Below are 17,828 nucleotides of genomic sequence, written 5' to 3' on the forward strand. Positions count from 1 at the left end.
CCAAAGTCTTAACTCATTCCAGCATTAACTTAAAATTCCAAGTCAAAAGTCTCATCTGAGACAAGGCAAGTAAGTCCCTTCTGCCTTTGCGCCTGTGAAATCAAAAGCAACTTAGTTACTTTCAAGATATAATGGAGGTACAGGCATTGGGTAAATGTCCTATTCCAAATCAGAGAAATCAGCTAAAACAAAGGAGCCACAGGCCCCATGCAAGTCTGAAACCTGGCAGGGTTCTCATGAAATTTTACAGCTCCAAAATAATCTCCTTTGACTCCATGTCTTACATCCAGGACACACTAATGCAAGGGGTAGGCTCTGAAGGCCTTGAGCAGCTCCGCCCCTGTGGCTCTGCAGGGTACAGCCCCTATGACTGCTTTCACAGGCTGGTGTTGAGTGCCTGTGGCTTTTCCAAGCACAAGGTGCAAGCTATAGGTGGATTTACCATTCTGGGGTCTGGAGGATGATGGCCCTTTTCTCGCAGCTTCACTAGGCAGTGCCCCAGTGGGGACTCTGTGTGTGGGCTCCAGCCCCACATTTCCCCTCTGCATTGCCCTAAATCATCATTCACTATCAGCATTTTGGTCAACATCATTCAACAAGTCTCTAGGAAGTTCCAAACTTTCCTACATCTTCCTGTGTTCTTTTGAGCCCTCCAAACAGTTCTATCCTCTGCCTGTTACCCAGTTCCAAAGTCGCTTCCACATTTTCAGGTTATCTTTATAGCAGTACCCCACCCTGCTGGTACCAGTTCTCTGTATTAGTTCATTCTTACACTGCTATAGAGATACTACCTGAGACTGGGTAATTTATTAAAAAAAAAGAAAAAAAAAAGAGGTTTAATCGACTCAGTTCTGCATGACTGGGGAGGTCTCTGGAAACTTAAAATCAAGGCAGAAGGCAAAGGAGAAGCAAGCACCTTCTTCACAAGGTGGCAGTAGAGAGGGCAAAAGGGGAACTGCTAAACACTTAAAACCATCAGCTCTCACGAGAACTCACTCACTATCACAAGAACAGCATGAGGGAAACAGACCCATGATCCAGTCACCTCCCATCAGGTCCCTCCATTGACATGTGGGGAATACAATTTGGGATAAGATTTTGGTGGAGCCAAACTATATCACAATGTTATTAATATAATGAGGTTCTTTATTAGAAATCTTAAAATATATATTTAATATAAAAATCTACAACTCTTTTTAAAGTAAACTAGTTTTTCTCACAGAATGAAAGAACCATGCTCCTTTAAGATAACAATATTGGTTGCAAATTTACAAAGATTTTAAGTTTTTCTTTATGAAAACCATTTTTCTTCACACTTTTGAAATCCTACAGTTTGTAACAGCCTTCATAAATCAGTGATTTCCATTTTAGCTCTGGCACAAAGCTTTTCAGCCAGTCCTGCTGTCAGTGTACCTGCTGGTTGACATTGACAGGATTCTTGTCAAAACCTGGGTTTTGCATAAATTAGTGTTTAACCCTGGACAGGCTTTTCCTCCTCACTTCAGAGCAGCTTTTAAAAGACTGTCATGCCCTTATTCAAAGATAATGAAAGTGAATTGACTATTGTATTATGTATTTTATACTCTGAAGAATGTAGCTTATCAACACTGTTAGAATAACTTGAACTTTCCTAGTCTTTTTTATTTGTCTTTGAGCCTTAATTAATAATCTTCAGTCTTACAAATTGCTTTACAATATAGACATCATCACTGATACTCCACTGTACCTTTCTCTTAGTCTGGATGATCTATTTGCTCTACTTTTTAATATACAATTTACATTGGGGGCAGGGGCACAACAAAGGGGCACACTTTAAATAATCTTATGGATAAACTTAGAATTTTTAAAAAGTTGATTGTCTTAACACTTTTCAGGAAGATACTATTTGAAAAACCCAAGAAAATATGTGACTCTAATACTGAGACTTCATGCTTTCCTAACTTGTTCTTACTCTCACTGTTTCAGCTATGGCTGAATGGCAAAGGAGAAATAGCTTCATCCTTGAATGAAAAGAATATAACATATTTGATATGATTATACATTTATTATGTTCTTCCTTTGTGGAAGATGATAAGCAAATTACTCTGCAGATTGTATCAGTTCCCCCAACTTCTGTTGAACATCTCAGATGTTTCAGATGTGGAGTTACAGGTTACTAAAATACGGTTTATAAATTTCAATAAACCTAGCGATAGAATCGTTACACTAAAATGTAATATATCTAGTAGTCCTAGTTGAATCAGGTGATATATGTCATCTAATTTTCCTTTACCTAAGTTAACAGAAGTAAGTTCATCTCTTACTGTTCTTGTAGAAAATCTTGGGGATACTTTTTCTTCCTTCAACCATACTACAATCAAAAATGACTGAGAAGTTTTTCTAAGCTTGGAAAGAGAATAACTCTTTTTAAAATAAAGCTAATTACTGATATGTTGAACATTTTGAAATCTCAATAGAAGCAAAAATTCATACTTTTAAGCATGTTGTACAAAATCAGCATTTAGATAAGATGATATATTCTCTACTTTATCTTTACTGAGGTAAAGTAGTATAAATGGTTGATAATGTTAGGATTAGAGTTTCAAAACATGATTACCATTGAAATACTTATTGTGTGCTCAACACCATGTATAACTCTTGATGTACATTAACTGATTTAATATCTATAGGATCTCTATAAAACAAATATTTATATGTTTATACACTAGGAAAACTACAAATATAGGTTCAGAGCTGTTAAGTAACTTGCTCAAAATCTTTGAGCTAGTAAGTTGCAGAGCTAATAGTCAGGTTTAGGACTTGGTGACACCATGGAGCATGAACCTTCATTTTATCTGTAAATGGAGGTAAATTATACAAACTTACTTGAGAATTTTTGTATGAGTTTAATGAAATAATGTTTATAAAAATGTTTAGCATATTAATTGTTTCTCAGCATATGATAAATTGTTCTGATGAGTGTCATTTAGTTCATTCAATCTGAGTTCTCACAAACTGTAAGTAGAGAATGGAAAATGTAGTGGTTAGAGGTATCAGCTGGTACTTCTCAAGGTGATAAAAGTATTTTACATAGGGTAGGAAAAAAAACAACCTATTTCTTTTAACCTATTATTCCATTGCTAAAAGAGCTTAATCTTACACTGAGACTATCTTTATTGTCTTCTAAAATTCACTAGGATCTTGCTTCAAGATTAAGGTACGTTTCAACTACCCATTTAGATACTACCCTTTTAGATGGTGTTCTTCTAACTTCCACTCAGACTGTAAAAATAAAGGCTAACAAGTCACCTAAATAACTTTTTAGAAGTACCTGATGTAATATTACATAGTTAATTTCAGAATATACCAATATACTGTGCCAAAGTAATATCTTTCATTAGCACATGGACTTTATACACTTAAATTTAAAACTTTGTATTTAGGTTGGGAAGATAATTACCTACAAATGTAGAATAAAATATATCTGGGAATAGATTGTAAGGATTTCATTTGATGGCAAGCACAATATGAGTGACCAGTAATTGAGCACCTACTAAAAATATTAAAGCAAGATTAGATATCAGATTGCCTAATAGATGTATATATTGCCTATTAGAGTACCTTCATGAGAAATAATAGCATTGTGTTCCAAGTAAGCCATACTTGGAATGTTATTCTTAGTGTACTAGGTTATGCAGAATGGTAACTACGAAAATGTATAAAGGAAAAGATAATCAAGATGATGGAGATTCTGGAAATAATGGTATTTGACCAAGAATTCTTAGTAATAGAATAAGGAGAAGTAGAATATTTATTTTTAAATAATATCTTTCATATAGCAAAGGAAACAGACTTAAGAAAATGTAAATAGAAGTTCCAGAGGCCGAGTGCAGTGGCTCATGCCTGAGGTGGGCAGATCACCTGAGGTCAGGAGTTTGATACCAGCCTGACCAACATGGAGAAACCCCGTCTCTACTAAAAAATTCAAAAAATTAGCCAGCATGGTGGCGCATGCCTGTAATCCCACCTACTCGGGAGGCTGAGGCAGAAGAATCACTTGAACCCAGGAGGCAGAGGTTGCAGTGAGCTGAGATTGTGTCATTGCACTCCAGCCTGGGCAATAAGAGTGAAACTCTGTCTTAAAAAAAAAAAAAAAAGTAGTTCCAGATGTTTAGATTTGCACTTTCTAGTGAAGGATGCAAAGCAATGGAGTTGGCTGCCGGAGGAAGCCTCAGCTCCCTTCACCTGAGTTGTTTGCTAGAGGCAGAGCTACCATATGTGTGAATGCCATGGATGAATTTTGTGCTAAAGGGAAGATCAGATCAGTGACTCCTGGAGTACTTCACATTTCTGAAACTATAACTTTAGTACTCAGCCTGGTAATATATAAAGGTTTATAAACCATAGTTTTCTTTATATTTCACTGAAGAGAAATAATAAACTATGGGTTGTTGGACATGAATAGGGAGTTAAATGTGATAATGGTGTTTGTTACATTGGGCCCTACCTGCTTTAAGGCTTAAATTTTTCATTCTTTTCCTGTCATTTTTATATTTCTTAACTCTCATTAAGAGGGTGAAAACATCAGCAAACAACTATTTTTGTATCATTTGGTATAAAAATTCTTTCTTACAATTATATCAAACATTTCTTATCTCTCCTACCACTCCAAGTTTTAGTACTCTTTTGTGGCATTGATCTGGCCTGTATTTTATCAATTTGACATAAAGGATTTTTTTTTTTTTTTTTTAAGACAGAGTCTCGTTCTGTCGCCAGGCTGGAGTGCAGTGGTGCAGTCTCGGCTCACTGCAACCTCCACCTCCCTGGTTCAAGCGAATCTCCCGCCTCAGCCTCCCGAGTAGCAGGGACTACCGGCGCGTGCCACCATGCCTAGCTAATTTTTGTATTTTCAGTAGAAATGGTGTTTCACCATGTTGGCCAGGACGGTCTTGATCTCTTGACCTCATAATCTGCCCACTTCAACCTCCCAAAGTGCTGGGATTACTGCACCTGGCTCTTTTTTTCTGATTTTTAAAAATCTGTGTTATAGGTCTCCATGGCATACTGTATCTATCTCTATTGTTGGCCAGTCACATATATAAAATATGTTGGCCTGTTTTAGGATTGAAAGCATTCTGGCATTATGATATAATCATTGCTCTCAGAGAAAGAATTCGTTAACTCACCTTATATTAACCTACCAATTTCAAATGTAAAAATGACATAAACTATGAGAGAGTGAAATAGTTAACCACTTGTGATTAGTGTTCATATGTCTTAACCATAAAATATTCTAAAACATACTCAGTTAGCATATTTGGGAAAGTAGTTGCTTTTGTAAAAATAATTTACAGGCATTGACCTGAAAACATATCAATAGGCATAGATAGGCATATGCATTTTTCATTATTAATCATAATTGCTGTACTTCTACCTTTAAAATATTGTTTCTAATTGGTTTCTTTTTATGGGATATCTTAAAATTTTAAGGGTGTAGGCTAAAGGCAGGATGTTCAAAGAAGTTAATCATGTTAATTTATTGTTTGCTTTATCTTAAAATACTCAGATTTTATAGAGTGTCTGTAACTTTTGATTGATCATTTTCAGTAATGCTCCTTTGCTAATTTCTTTCCTCCTTTTGTTCTATTTGCCCTTTTTTCTTTATACATTAAAAAAGAAGAAAAAGAGGCCACCTGCCTCTCCCCAAAACAAAACAAAAAAAATGGTAACAATAAAATGAATTATATGATATTATTAGTTTTCGTGAATAGTTTTTGAACCTCTGAAGAAATAAAAGTTAAGCTGGTGGCAAGAACCTTTCTTCTTGCCTTGGCTCTTTCATTTTTTTCCACAGGCATTTTTGCTTTTTTTTTTTTTTTTTTTTTTTTTCTGCTGAAAGTAATTTGAAGAATACACTTACAACAAGCTCAGTTCCTGATTTTCAGCAAAATCTATCAGTCTATTTAATTTAATTGAAGTGGGTAAACAAACTCATGTGTTTCGAATACAAGTATATTTTATTAGCTTAGAGTTATTTGATTGAGACTAATAGCCAACACTGATTGCCTATTGGTGAAGCTCTTTTTAGGTATTTCTCATAGAATTATCCTGCTAAACCTCTGAGGTCATTACTATAATCTATATGAGAAAACTAAGATGTAGAAAAGTTAAGTAACATGCCTATGATGTGGTAGGATCTAAACCCAGTGACTTAAGAGGTTGAGCTCTTACATGCCAATGCTGTGATATAGTATCTTTTAAGGAAATCTTTGAGCCAACTGACACCTTTTGGAGCAGAAATATGTTCCCTACTCTGATTTCTGGACAAGCTTTTGGAATCTATTTAACCTTTAGCAATGGGTTTCAGAGAGGTACACATTTTTAAAAATTATATATTCATCCTTGTACTTAACTATTTCAACAAAGACAATAACCATTCCGTGATGTTTATAGCTTCAGGGCTGAAGCTATCCATTTAGTTAAAATTAACCATAGAACTTGGAGGATATTGTGCTAAATGAAATAAGCCAGACACAGAAAGACAAACACTACATGATCTCACTTATATGTGGAATCTAAAATAGTCAAAGTCATAGAAACAGAGTAGGATGGTGGTTGCCAGGAGCAGAGGGTGAGGGAAATGAGGAGATGTTGGTCAAAGATTACAAAGATTCAGTTATGCCAGATGAATGGGTTCTGAAGATTTAATGTATAAAATGGTGACTACAATTAATAGTGGTGTATTGTAGGCTTGAAATTTGCTAACAAGGTAGATCTTGTGTACTTTTCCACAAAAACGGAGAAAGAAGAAAGAAAATGGAAACTGTGAGGTGATGGGTATGTTAACCTTGATTGTGATTATTTCACAGTGTATACCTACATCAAAACATCAAGTTGTACATCTTAAATATATATGATTCCTGTGTGTGTATACCTCAATAAAGCAGAAAAAATTCAGGAATAACATTGACTTTAGAAAAAAGTTCCTGATGGAAAACTATGTGAAGCAAGAAATGTACTGTATGATGCAATGAAAAGAACTTCAAGTGTACAGCCTAAGAGTCTCACTGAAGCATGGCCACTTATACAACTTTGGGCTAAGGAGCCTTAGTTTTTTCATCTATAAAATGGTGAGATTAATTCAAAGCCTTGTTATAAGGATTAAATAAGATAACATGCAAAATGTCAGGCACAAAATAGAATAAGCATTCATATTCCTTATTTTCTGTTTCAAGTTGTAAACTCATGTGTTTTCACATGGAAGAGGATCCATAACTTTTATCATTTGGAATTTAATAAGGGTGACTTCTATTATCTTTTTTGTACTATATTCTAATTAAAATATGGATGCAGCTTTTTGATGTTTCATTGAATTTTCACAAGTGCTTACCCTGCCAAAAATAGCTTGTTTACATTATATTAATGTATAGATCTTAGTGATGTTAGAGGAAGGACAGTGATGAATAGTACTGTATTTGCTTCTACTGTCATTTAAAAATTAATTTTTCATTTATGTTAAAGTTTAGATGTCTTGTTTAGATTGTGCTTTACTGGGCAGAGCTTATAATAAAACCCTTGAGTTGGGTATTCACATGATTTCATGATATCTTGTAGAATCATAAACAATTTTAATATAACTTTAGAAAATATAGTATTTAAAGAAAAAGATTAGAACCACAATGGGAGGTCCCACAGTCCTCCTGAAATTTTCTATGATACTGGAATGAAAATATTATGTTATGTCAGCCATGCATTTTGAAACAGTTGTTTAGTAATAAGGTTTTGGATCTGATTTTTCTTTTGTCTTCATTTAGCATTTTTTCCTCTTCTGCCATAAAATGTTTTGGTTTAAATAAAATATGCTGGATGAGGTACATAAAAAGAGATTCTCTTAGAGCTGCTCTGGAGGGATGGGAGACTATAATTCTCCAATATATTTTCTTCTAAAGGGGAATGGTTTTACTCAAAGCTTCAGAAACCAGGATAAATTAATCTGTTATAAAATTTACTATATTTGGTTATATATCATAATCATTTTCTCATATGTTTATGAAACTTGAGAGTTTTTTCCATTTAGGTATATGAAGTGAATTTTTATTATAAAATGAGACATTTGATTTATAGGAGTCAAGTATAGGGTTTAAATTTTCTCTATGATAGAAGGCAAAGGGAGAAAGGCTCTGAACTCAGAGCCAGAGGCCTGCATTCCAGTTCTGGCTCTTCCACCAGCTCATTTTATTAATCAAGTCACTCCACCCAATTGGTTTTCAGTGAGTAGCAAAGGTTGAACTGGTTGAGTTTTTAATTTCTATGGCTTGAGGGCTACAGAGGTTGAAGAAATTGAGGAAGAGAAAGCCAAGGGGGCACTGCTCACAAATGTATAAAAACACCCACTTTAACCTGGGCCCATATATTTTATATAGGAATTCTACATAAGATTTCATTTGAAACAAGAGTGCTGAATTTATCCTCAAAATAAATAATAAAAAAAATATAAATCTGCTCTGTTAGATTGGTCTCCAGTTCCCCTGCAGTTCTGAGATTTATGATACCTGTATTCCTTACCATCATTACTAGGTACCACAGTGAGGGGCAGTCAGGCTTGTGAGTCAGACCTGTGTTCTAGCCCAAGTAGTGGCACTAGTTACTTGAGCAAGTGATAGCCTCTCAGTTTGACTAGCTGTTCTTTACAAAATCTTCTTGTTTTATAATCTGTGGTTCCAGGATACTGTGGACCCGGGTTTTGTTTTTTTTGTTTGCTTGTTTGTTTTTTGTAGTAGAACTACAAATATTAAAGTGGAACTTTTTTTAAACAAGGATAATTGGTAAAGTTCAGTATTGATAATAATACATGACTCCCATGGGCACCAAGGTTGTCTGTAATCTTCATAGAAAATAAGAGCTAAGGCTGGGCACAGTGGCTCACGCCTGGAATCCCAGCACTTTGAGAAGCCAAGGTGCGCGGATCACTTGAGATCAGGAGTTCGAGACCAGGCTGGCTAACATGGTGAAACCCCGTCTCTACTGAAAATACAAAAAAATTATCTGGGCTCGGTGGTGTGTGCCTGTAAGTCCAGCTACTCGGGAGGCTGAGGCAGGAGAATAGCTTGAACCTGGGAGGCAGAGGTTGCAGCGAGCCAGGATTGCGCCACCACACTCCAGCCTGGGTGACGGAGCAAGACTCAGTCTCAAAGAAAAAAGAAAAGAATAGAAGAGCTGATTCAGCTTTCAATTTTTAGCTACTCGAATATAGAAGAATATTAGTATAGTTAATCTAAAAATAGACTTGTATGTAAAGGTATTTTAAGTTTTACTCTTAAAGTCCATTACATGTTTTGGAAAAGCAGATTTGCCTTTATGATGACTGCTTACGTTTTATATGAAAATTAGTTTACACTTCCATAAACACAAGCTAAACACCTCAGGCAAAAGGTGGCTTGGAAATTCATAGAATAAGTGGTTCATGTATGAATCACTGAAGGAGATATGTACTCATTAACATTTCATGGTTCAAAATACCCTCAATTTCAAGGACTATTGCAGAGTACATTGACTTATGTATTGTGACTACAAATTCTGTTAAAAGAAACAAATTAAATTTTATTAAATTACACATAACGTTGCTATTAGGTGACAGTATTAAGTTTTTCCAAGTTTTTATTTTTTCAATGAAGAGAATAATTGTCATTCCCATTTCCCACCTCCACCAACCAAATAATCTATCACTGGCTCTTCACAAAGTTATGACTTGGGAAAATGCTGAAGGAATAGTAATATAACATAAAATGGGCTAGGCGTGGTGGCTCACACTTGTAATCCCAGCACTTTGAAAAGCCAAGGTGGGTGGATCATCTGAGGTCAGGAACTCAAGACCAGCCTGAACAACATGGTGAAACCCTGTCTCTACAAAAATACAAAAATTAGCTGGGCATGATGGCTGGTTCCTGTAATCCCAGCTGCTCAGGAGGCTGAGGGGGGAGAATTGCTTGAATCTGGAAGGCGGAGGTTGCCTTGAGCCAAGATTGCGCCATTGCACTCCAGCCTGGGTGACAGAGCACGACTCCGTATCAGTTTTTTTTTAAAAATGGCAAGGCGATTCATTAAGTAAAAATGAACCTATAGCCGGAGCAGAGGTAAGTGTTTAAGTATTCTCAGCAAATAGAGCGCCCGCCCCCGCCCCCCGGCCCCCCCCCCCCCCCAAAATTTCCATAGAGAGTTCGGTCGGCATTTACATCTTAGGGGTAGAAGCAGAGGAAGAAATGTCCCAGATTTCCAAACCCAAACTTCCTGAAGGTTAGAATTCTTTTCCAGGCTGCTCTGATACTTAGGATTAGGAAGGGTAATTTGCCTAGCCTAAGGTTTCTCAACTTCAGCACTGCTGGCATTAGGACTGGATACTTTTTTGTTGTGTGGGCTGTCCTGTGCATTGTAGGATATTTAGCAGCATCATTGGCCTCTACCCATTAGAGGGAATAACAACTCCTTCCAGGCATTGCCTAATGCCCCCAGGAGGCAGAATAGCTCTCACTTGAGAACTCCTTCCTTAAAGCACTGGTTTGTATGCTTAGCTGCATTTCACCTTACTATTTGTGGAACAGAGAACCTGACTTCTATTTAAGTGTGTTTCATACCTCCTACTGAAGTGTGTTCCAAGTGACCAATTTATGATGAACTTTTATAATACGGCTCATTTATAAATGGGGAATATGTAGTTTGTCTGTGTTCCCACTCCAGATACAGTATACAGTAATGAGAGATTGAAGATGATATGCAGGAAAAACACAGTTGTAACTTGTCAAACGGACATTATAGATGAAGTTGTGTATCTCCTTTTTGCATTGGTTTTTGTCTTTTGTTGTTTTCAAAATACCACTTCATTTATGTTTGGTGTCAATGATTATAGCATTTTAGTATCTTTTCATTAAGAAGGAACAATAAACTAGCAAATATTAGAATAAAAGAGCTCATATTGAATATTAGTTATTTAATTTTATAAAACCTATCTGATAACATGGCTGAGGTAAGCAAAAGTCTTTTTTTAATATTTGAAGAGATTTATTCTGAGTCAAATATGAGTGACCATGGCCCATGACACAGCCCTTAGGAGGTCCTGAGAACAATGTGCCCAGGGTGGTCAGGGTGCAGCTTGGTTTTATATATTTTAGGGAGACGTGAGACTTCAGTCAAATACATTTTAGAAATACATTGGTTTGGTCAAGACGGGACAACTTGAAGCGGGGGCTTCTAGCTTACACGTAGATTTTTAAAAATTTTCTGGTGCAGAAATCTGAGTCCCAATAAAATGGTTCTGAATCTCAGAATTTTAGGCGAAGATAACATTGGACAGTTCTGGTTTACAAAAATTCTTGCAGATCTTGTAAAGAACCTTGCCTGTGAGTCAGAAAGAAAATGGCCCTGGTTTGGACTCTTTCTCTAATTAGTTCTGTGACTTGGGGAAATCACTTCACCTCTCTTGGTTTATAGATTCATCTGTCAAATCTAGAAGGATGGATTAGATAGCCTTCCAGAACTGTGCCAGCTATAATGTAGTGTCACATTTTTAAAAAAAGTTTGTAAACTATGAAATTAAAATTATTTTTTTGAGTTGTAAATCTATTAGAGAGTACTGAGACCTAAAGGAAGAAGATAGGCTTGAAGAGGAATAAAGTACAAATTTCATTCAAAGATGACTGAAAATAAACTGATCTATTAAATCAAGCTGTGTGTTATATAAAGAGGAAAGAAGTACCCATTCTGTGCTAAAAATTACTAGCCATAGACTATAAGAAGTAATTGTTGTGGGTAACCAGATTTGCTCTCAACAGCTGTGCAGGACGAATATTTTAAAAGTTAAAAAGCACAGATTGTGCCTCTTTGACGATACTGTAACTGAAAACCAAACTGTCGGTATCTTTTTTACCTTTTTTTGGCTTCTACTTTATATAGACAGATTAAAGACATCAAGTTATGAGTTATGTGAAAGAAATCTCATGGTTGGTCATCTCTATAAAACCATTTACTTGGATCTGGTTAGTTCAGTTCATGAATTCTTTAAACACAATAGATAGAGATAGATTTTCAAATAGCATTGCCATTTTATTATGTAAATCCAGATCACTCTCTCAGCAAATACAGTGTCCTATCTCTGTGTATTTTATTAATAAAATACAGATTTTTAGATGTTCTCCAGCCAGTTCTGCAGCCAAGTGTGGAGAAAAATAGTATTTCATTCTAATTCCTGAAATAATTACTTCATCTCCTACAGTACCAAATATATTTTCATAGTTTTCAGTTAATATGCAGAGTTTCAAATGTTGTCATTTGTCTTAAAATAGCTACTTTTCACATTTAGCTATAATACTTGAAAATCATTCAGAACACTGACTAGAATAATAAAAAATAACTTCTTTCCTGAATACTTTTATATTTTTCTCACTGCATTTTAATTGCTTTGCTAAATTACAGATATAATATCTGATACTTCTAACCATTTTGAGATTGATTGTTAATGAAAGGGATATAGGGAAAGGAAAACTCATCTGGAAGTTGATCTCTAAAAGGCAGTTATTCAATTATACCAGATATATTGTCAGATTTCTGCATTCTTTTCTTTCAGTGATGATAGGCCCCTCAGGAGGATCATTAATTTTTGGCTATTGGCTTATTTTTTTAACATGCAGACTGAGACTTAAAGATTTAAACAGCAGTGTTAGAATGCAAAACCCAAAGATACTACTGTCTTAGAAGTATTAGGGCAAAGTCACAAAACTTTCCCAAGCCTCAGTATTCTTTATATAAAGTGGAAATAATAGTTCTTATTTTTTTTTAAAGAATATTGTGGAGGATGTCTAAAATGAGAATTATGTTCATGCCCAATTTTAAAATCATTGCTAAATAATAGGATTTGACCAAATTATCTTGCTATCTTTGTTTCCATTAGGTAAAAATGCAGTAATTCGATCTATAAAAATTTAAAGAATAGAACTCAGTCTTTTCATTTACTTTTCTATGTTTTTAATAAGGTCAAAGGAAAGCAATATTTTTAGAAAGAAGATTCAAAGATAAGTAAGGAAGAGAAAAAAATAGGATTAATTTTCAAAATCATGCAAATTATTGTGCTCTGATAATTCAGTTGTAATTTAAACTGCCTACTTAGTGAAATAGATGCTTTCCTTTTCATAAACAAAACTGAGAGCTAATTTTTTCTCTCTTTCATAGGGCACATACTTCATAGCTGTGTTAATTCAAAAACACTAAAATAACAGGGTGGCAGCACTCAGTAAGAAACCAGTGTGGCTTTGGCTATATTTTGTTGCTTCTAAGTCCTTTTCAAATATTATAATTAACTATACTATTTCTGCTATTTAATCTGCTTATCCTAATTTCCCTATGCTACTCCTTGAGCTGGTAGATACACCCACTCAGTAAGAAAGCAAATAAAATAGTTTGAGTCTTACTGTAGTGATCTCTCTATCTTGCATGAAGCTTTCTTTATATGTAAATTGTATTCCTCCCCTCTTCCAAACCACTATTTTTTTCTGTCTCTAGATGTAAGGTTCTTAACAGTGTTGGAGATTTCATCAGATGGGGACAGACAGCTGGTGAACATTCTTTGGCTCTTCAACCGCTTTTCTTTATTCTACCGAAACCCTTTTCCATGATAAATACCTAGAAACATTTAGAAGCCCAAATATTCAAGAAAATCGTTATTATAATGCTTGCTTTTCTGTATGTTTTTACCACATTGTGTCAAGCCATTTGATGAGATGATCTTGCTATTATTTGAAAATAGTTTCCTTTTCTAGAATAAAATGCAGTTCTAATCTTACCACTATAAACGACGTTTTTCTATTACCAAGGATCAAAAGAGTTTTTACTTTTTCTTTTCTTTCTTTCTTTCTTTTTTTTTTTCTTCCTTCCCCTTGCCTCCCTCTGTTGTAAAAGTTGACATGTGTGAATTCTGGGGCAGCTTAAGAGAGATATTATTAAAATAGGGACTATAAAATTTTTTTTACTTAAGAAACTTGGAGCCATTTTGAACATGTAAAATCACTACTCTTTGCAAATAGGAGGAAGAAGGCACCTACGACCAAACTCTGGAGTTCCGTAGGGGAGGTGATGGCCAGCCAAGAAGATCCACTCGGCCAACTCAACAATTTTACCAGCCACCCCGGGCTCGGAACTAATACGAAAAGGTAAACTTAACATTGTGAAGTGTAAAAAGATTCATATAAAGAAAGATGTAATTCATGTTGAGCATATAAGTCCAATGAGTGATTTGTTTTTCTTTGAGACGAAGTTTCACTCTTGTTGCCCAGGCTGGCGTGGGCAGTGGCGTGAGTGCAGTGGCATGATCTTGGCTCACTGCAACCTCTGCCTCCTGGGTTCAAGCGATTCTCCTGCCTCAACTTCCTGAGTAACTGGGATTACAGGCATCCACCACCATGCCCAGCTTTTTTTTTTTTTTTTTTTTTTTTTTTTTTTTTTTTTTTTTTGATATTTTTAGTAGAAATGGGGTTTCACCATGTTGGCCAGGCTGGTCTTGAACTCCTGACCTCAGGTGATCCACCTGCCTTGGCCTCCCAAAGTGCTGGGATTACAGGAGTGAGCCACCATGCCTTTTAATGTGGCTACTAGAAAATTTTAAATTACATATGTCTTGTGATATTTCTGCTGGGCAGTACTGTCCTAGAATGTAATATGTCTTTAACTTCCCCAGAGTTCCTTCACTAGTTAAAAATTAGTTCTGCCATCCTAAGTGAAGAAATTTTTTTCATCTGTTCTAATGCTCAGCTTCTCATATAACAGTAGTCTGCCTAGAGTGGAAGTCTAATACTAATTGACTTCTGAATTACTGTAGCAAGCCAACGTAGCACCTTTTTCTTTTTATCACTGGCTTTTTTTGTGTGCCTAATGCAAGGTCATCAAGTAAACAGTCCTGACCTATTGTCCATAGTGTCACAGAAGAGCTACTTCTTGACTCTAGATATTTTTCTTATGGCATGGAATAAGTGGTTTATCATTTAGTGCCCATGTCTGTTTTTAAGCAGAATCAAAAGAATATGTAAGGACTTCAGCAACTTTGTGTTGTATAAGACAGAACATACACTTATAAAATAAGCTCAGCGTGCTTATAATTAAATCACTTTTAAAGGTGAATAAAAACTGAGAATTTGCCATATATGACAAAACCACAGCATGAGTCTATCATACTGAACGGGAAAAACTGCAAGCCTTTCCTCTAAGATCTGGAACAAGACACGGATGTCCATTTTTACCACTTGTATTCAACATAGTTGAATAAAATAGAAGTACTAGCCAGAGCAATTAAACAAAAGAAAGAAATAAAGAACATCCAAATTTGAAAGGAAGAGTCAAATTATTCTTGTTTGCAGAGGATATTATCTTATATTTAGAAAAACCTAGATTCTACCAAAAAAAACTATTAAAACTCACAAATTCAGTAAAGTTGCAGGATACAAAATCAATATACAAAAATGCTAATATTTCTGTTTGTCAACTGCAAACAATTATTTTTTCCCTCCTTTTTCTTCTTCTTCTTTTTTGAGACAGGGTCTGGCTCTGTCACCTAGGCTGGAGTGCAGTGGCACCATCTCAACTCACTCCAGCCTCTGCCTTCTGGGCTCAAGACATCCTACCATCTCAGCCTCCCTGGTAGCTGGGACTACAGGTGCACACCACCATGCCTAGCTAATTTTTGTATTTTTTGTGGAGATGGGGTTTCACCATGTTGCCCAGGTTGGTCTCAAACTCCTGAGCTCAAGCAATCTGCCTGCCTCAGCCTCCCAAAGTGCTGGGATTACAGGCATGAGACCCACTATGCCTGGCCTCAACAGCAAACAATCTGAAAAGGAAACCAAGAATGTAATCCCAAGTAAAATAGCTACAAATACAATAAAATACCTAGGAATAAACTTGACCAACGAAGTGAAAGATCTCTACAATGAAAACTGTAAAACACTGATAGAAGAAATTGAAGAGGACACACACAAAAAACTGAAAAGATACTCCATGTTCATGGATTAGAAGAATCAATATTGTTAAAATGACAGTACTACCCAAGGCAATCTATAGATTTAATGAAATCTATATTAAAATACCAAGGACATCCTTCACATAAATAAAAAAAATAATTCTAAAATCTATACGGAACCACAAAAGTTCCAGAAAAGCAAAAGCTATCCTGAGCAAAAAGAAGAAAGCTGGAGGCATCAGACTACCTAACTTCAGATTATACTACAAAGCCATAGTAAACAAAACAGCACAGTACTGACATAAAAACAAACAGACCAGTGGAACAGAATGGAGAACCCAGAAATAAAGCTCTATATTTACAGTCAACTCATTTTTTACATAGATGCCAAAAAATATACATTGGGAGGGATGATAGTCTCTCCAATAAATGATCCTGGGAAAACTGGATATCTGTATGTGGAAGAATAAACTAGATCCCTACTCTCATCATAAGCAAAAATCAAAATGGATTAAAGACTTAAATCTAAGACATGAAACTATGACACTAGTAGAAGAAAACACTGGAGAAACACTTTAGGACATTGGTCTGGGCAAAAACTTTTTGAGTAAGACCTCAAAAGCACAGACAACTAAAGCAAAAATGGACAAATGGAATGACATCAAGTTAAAAAGATCCTGCACAGCAAAGGAAATAGTCAACAAAGTGAAGAGACAACCCACAGAATGGGAGAAGATATTTTCAAAGTGTCCATCTGACAAGGGCTTAATAACCAGAATATATAAGCTCAAACAACTCATGAAAAAAAAAATCTGATTTTTAAAATGGTCAAAAGCCTGAATAGGCATTTCTCAATAGAAGACATACAAATGACCAACAGGTATATGAAAAAGTACTCACCATCCTTAATCATCAAAGAAATGCAAATCAAATACAGTGAGATATCACCTTACCTCAGTTAAAATGACTTTTATCCAAAAGAAAGGCAATAATGAATGCTAGCAAGGATGTGTAGAAAGGAGAACCCTTGTACGTTGTTGGTGGAGATGTAAATTAGCACAGCCACTATGGAGAACAGTAAGGTGGTTCCTAAAAAAACTGAAAATAGAACCACCATATGATCCAGCAATCCCACTACTGTGTATTTATCCAAAGGAAAGGAAATCAGGGTATTTTATTTCTTTTTAATTGCTTAAAACAAGGTTTTAAATTGTGGCCCAAGATTGTCAATGCCCTCATTGCTATAAGGCAGCCATTGTTTAACAATGGACTCAATTTCTTCAGGGCTGTTGAAGGCAGGTAGGATCTAGCAGAGCTAGAAGTAGAGAGGAAGCAGTGAACATGAATGAGGGTGCAGCCAGATGAGGGGAACTCTTAGTCCCCTTGACCCTTCTTTAGTTTCTTTCATATATTTTATATGCTAGGGTTCCATGGGAAATTTCCTTTGAAAAAGAATATATTGCTTAAAAGTAAATTGTAAACTATAACTGTAGGGTAACTATAGCTTATCCATATTAAATAACAATGCACACGTTTCCTAATCAACTTAAACATCACAATCTTAGTGGTTTTCTGTGTACTCTGAGTTAAGACTTCCACCTTGACTAAATGCTTGCTTTGGATTGTACTGTTAACATAGGAAATATATGATGCAGATATTTTGGATTTCTGACATTGATAAAAAAAAAACTGGCGGACCATGCCATGATGGTATCATTTTAAAACTCTCACTACAAAATTCACCCTAAAAAATAAGACACGTGATCTTGTTTGAAGAAAATTTTACTTAGTTCTGCATTTTAATTCAAGCATATGTTATGAAAGACTATGAAGTAGAATGAAATACCTCTTTGAC

The 17,828-nt window shown here is 35.5% G+C and overlaps 1 protein-coding gene across 6 annotated transcripts in view; it reads left to right on the forward strand.

Moving 5' to 3' along the window:
* Nucleotides 1-17,828, forward strand: part of TDRD3 (tudor domain containing 3) — a 191,530-nt gene that overhangs the window by 171,106 nt on the left and 2,596 nt on the right. For all 6 annotated transcript variants that reach the window (XM_007960526.3, XM_037986648.2, XM_007960522.3 and 3 more), the window contains exon 13: nucleotides 14,049-14,174. In XM_007960526.3, the coding sequence (XP_007958717.2) occupies nucleotides 14,049-14,165 (117 nt within the window). In that variant the 3' untranslated portion in view covers nucleotides 14,166-14,174. The remainder of the gene's footprint in view (nucleotides 1-14,048; nucleotides 14,175-17,828) is intronic.

The sequence above is a fragment of the Chlorocebus sabaeus genome, chromosome 3 (genome assembly GCF_047675955.1).
Source record: "Chlorocebus sabaeus isolate Y175 chromosome 3, mChlSab1.0.hap1, whole genome shotgun sequence".
NCBI lineage: Eukaryota > Metazoa > Chordata > Mammalia > Primates > Cercopithecidae > Chlorocebus > Chlorocebus sabaeus.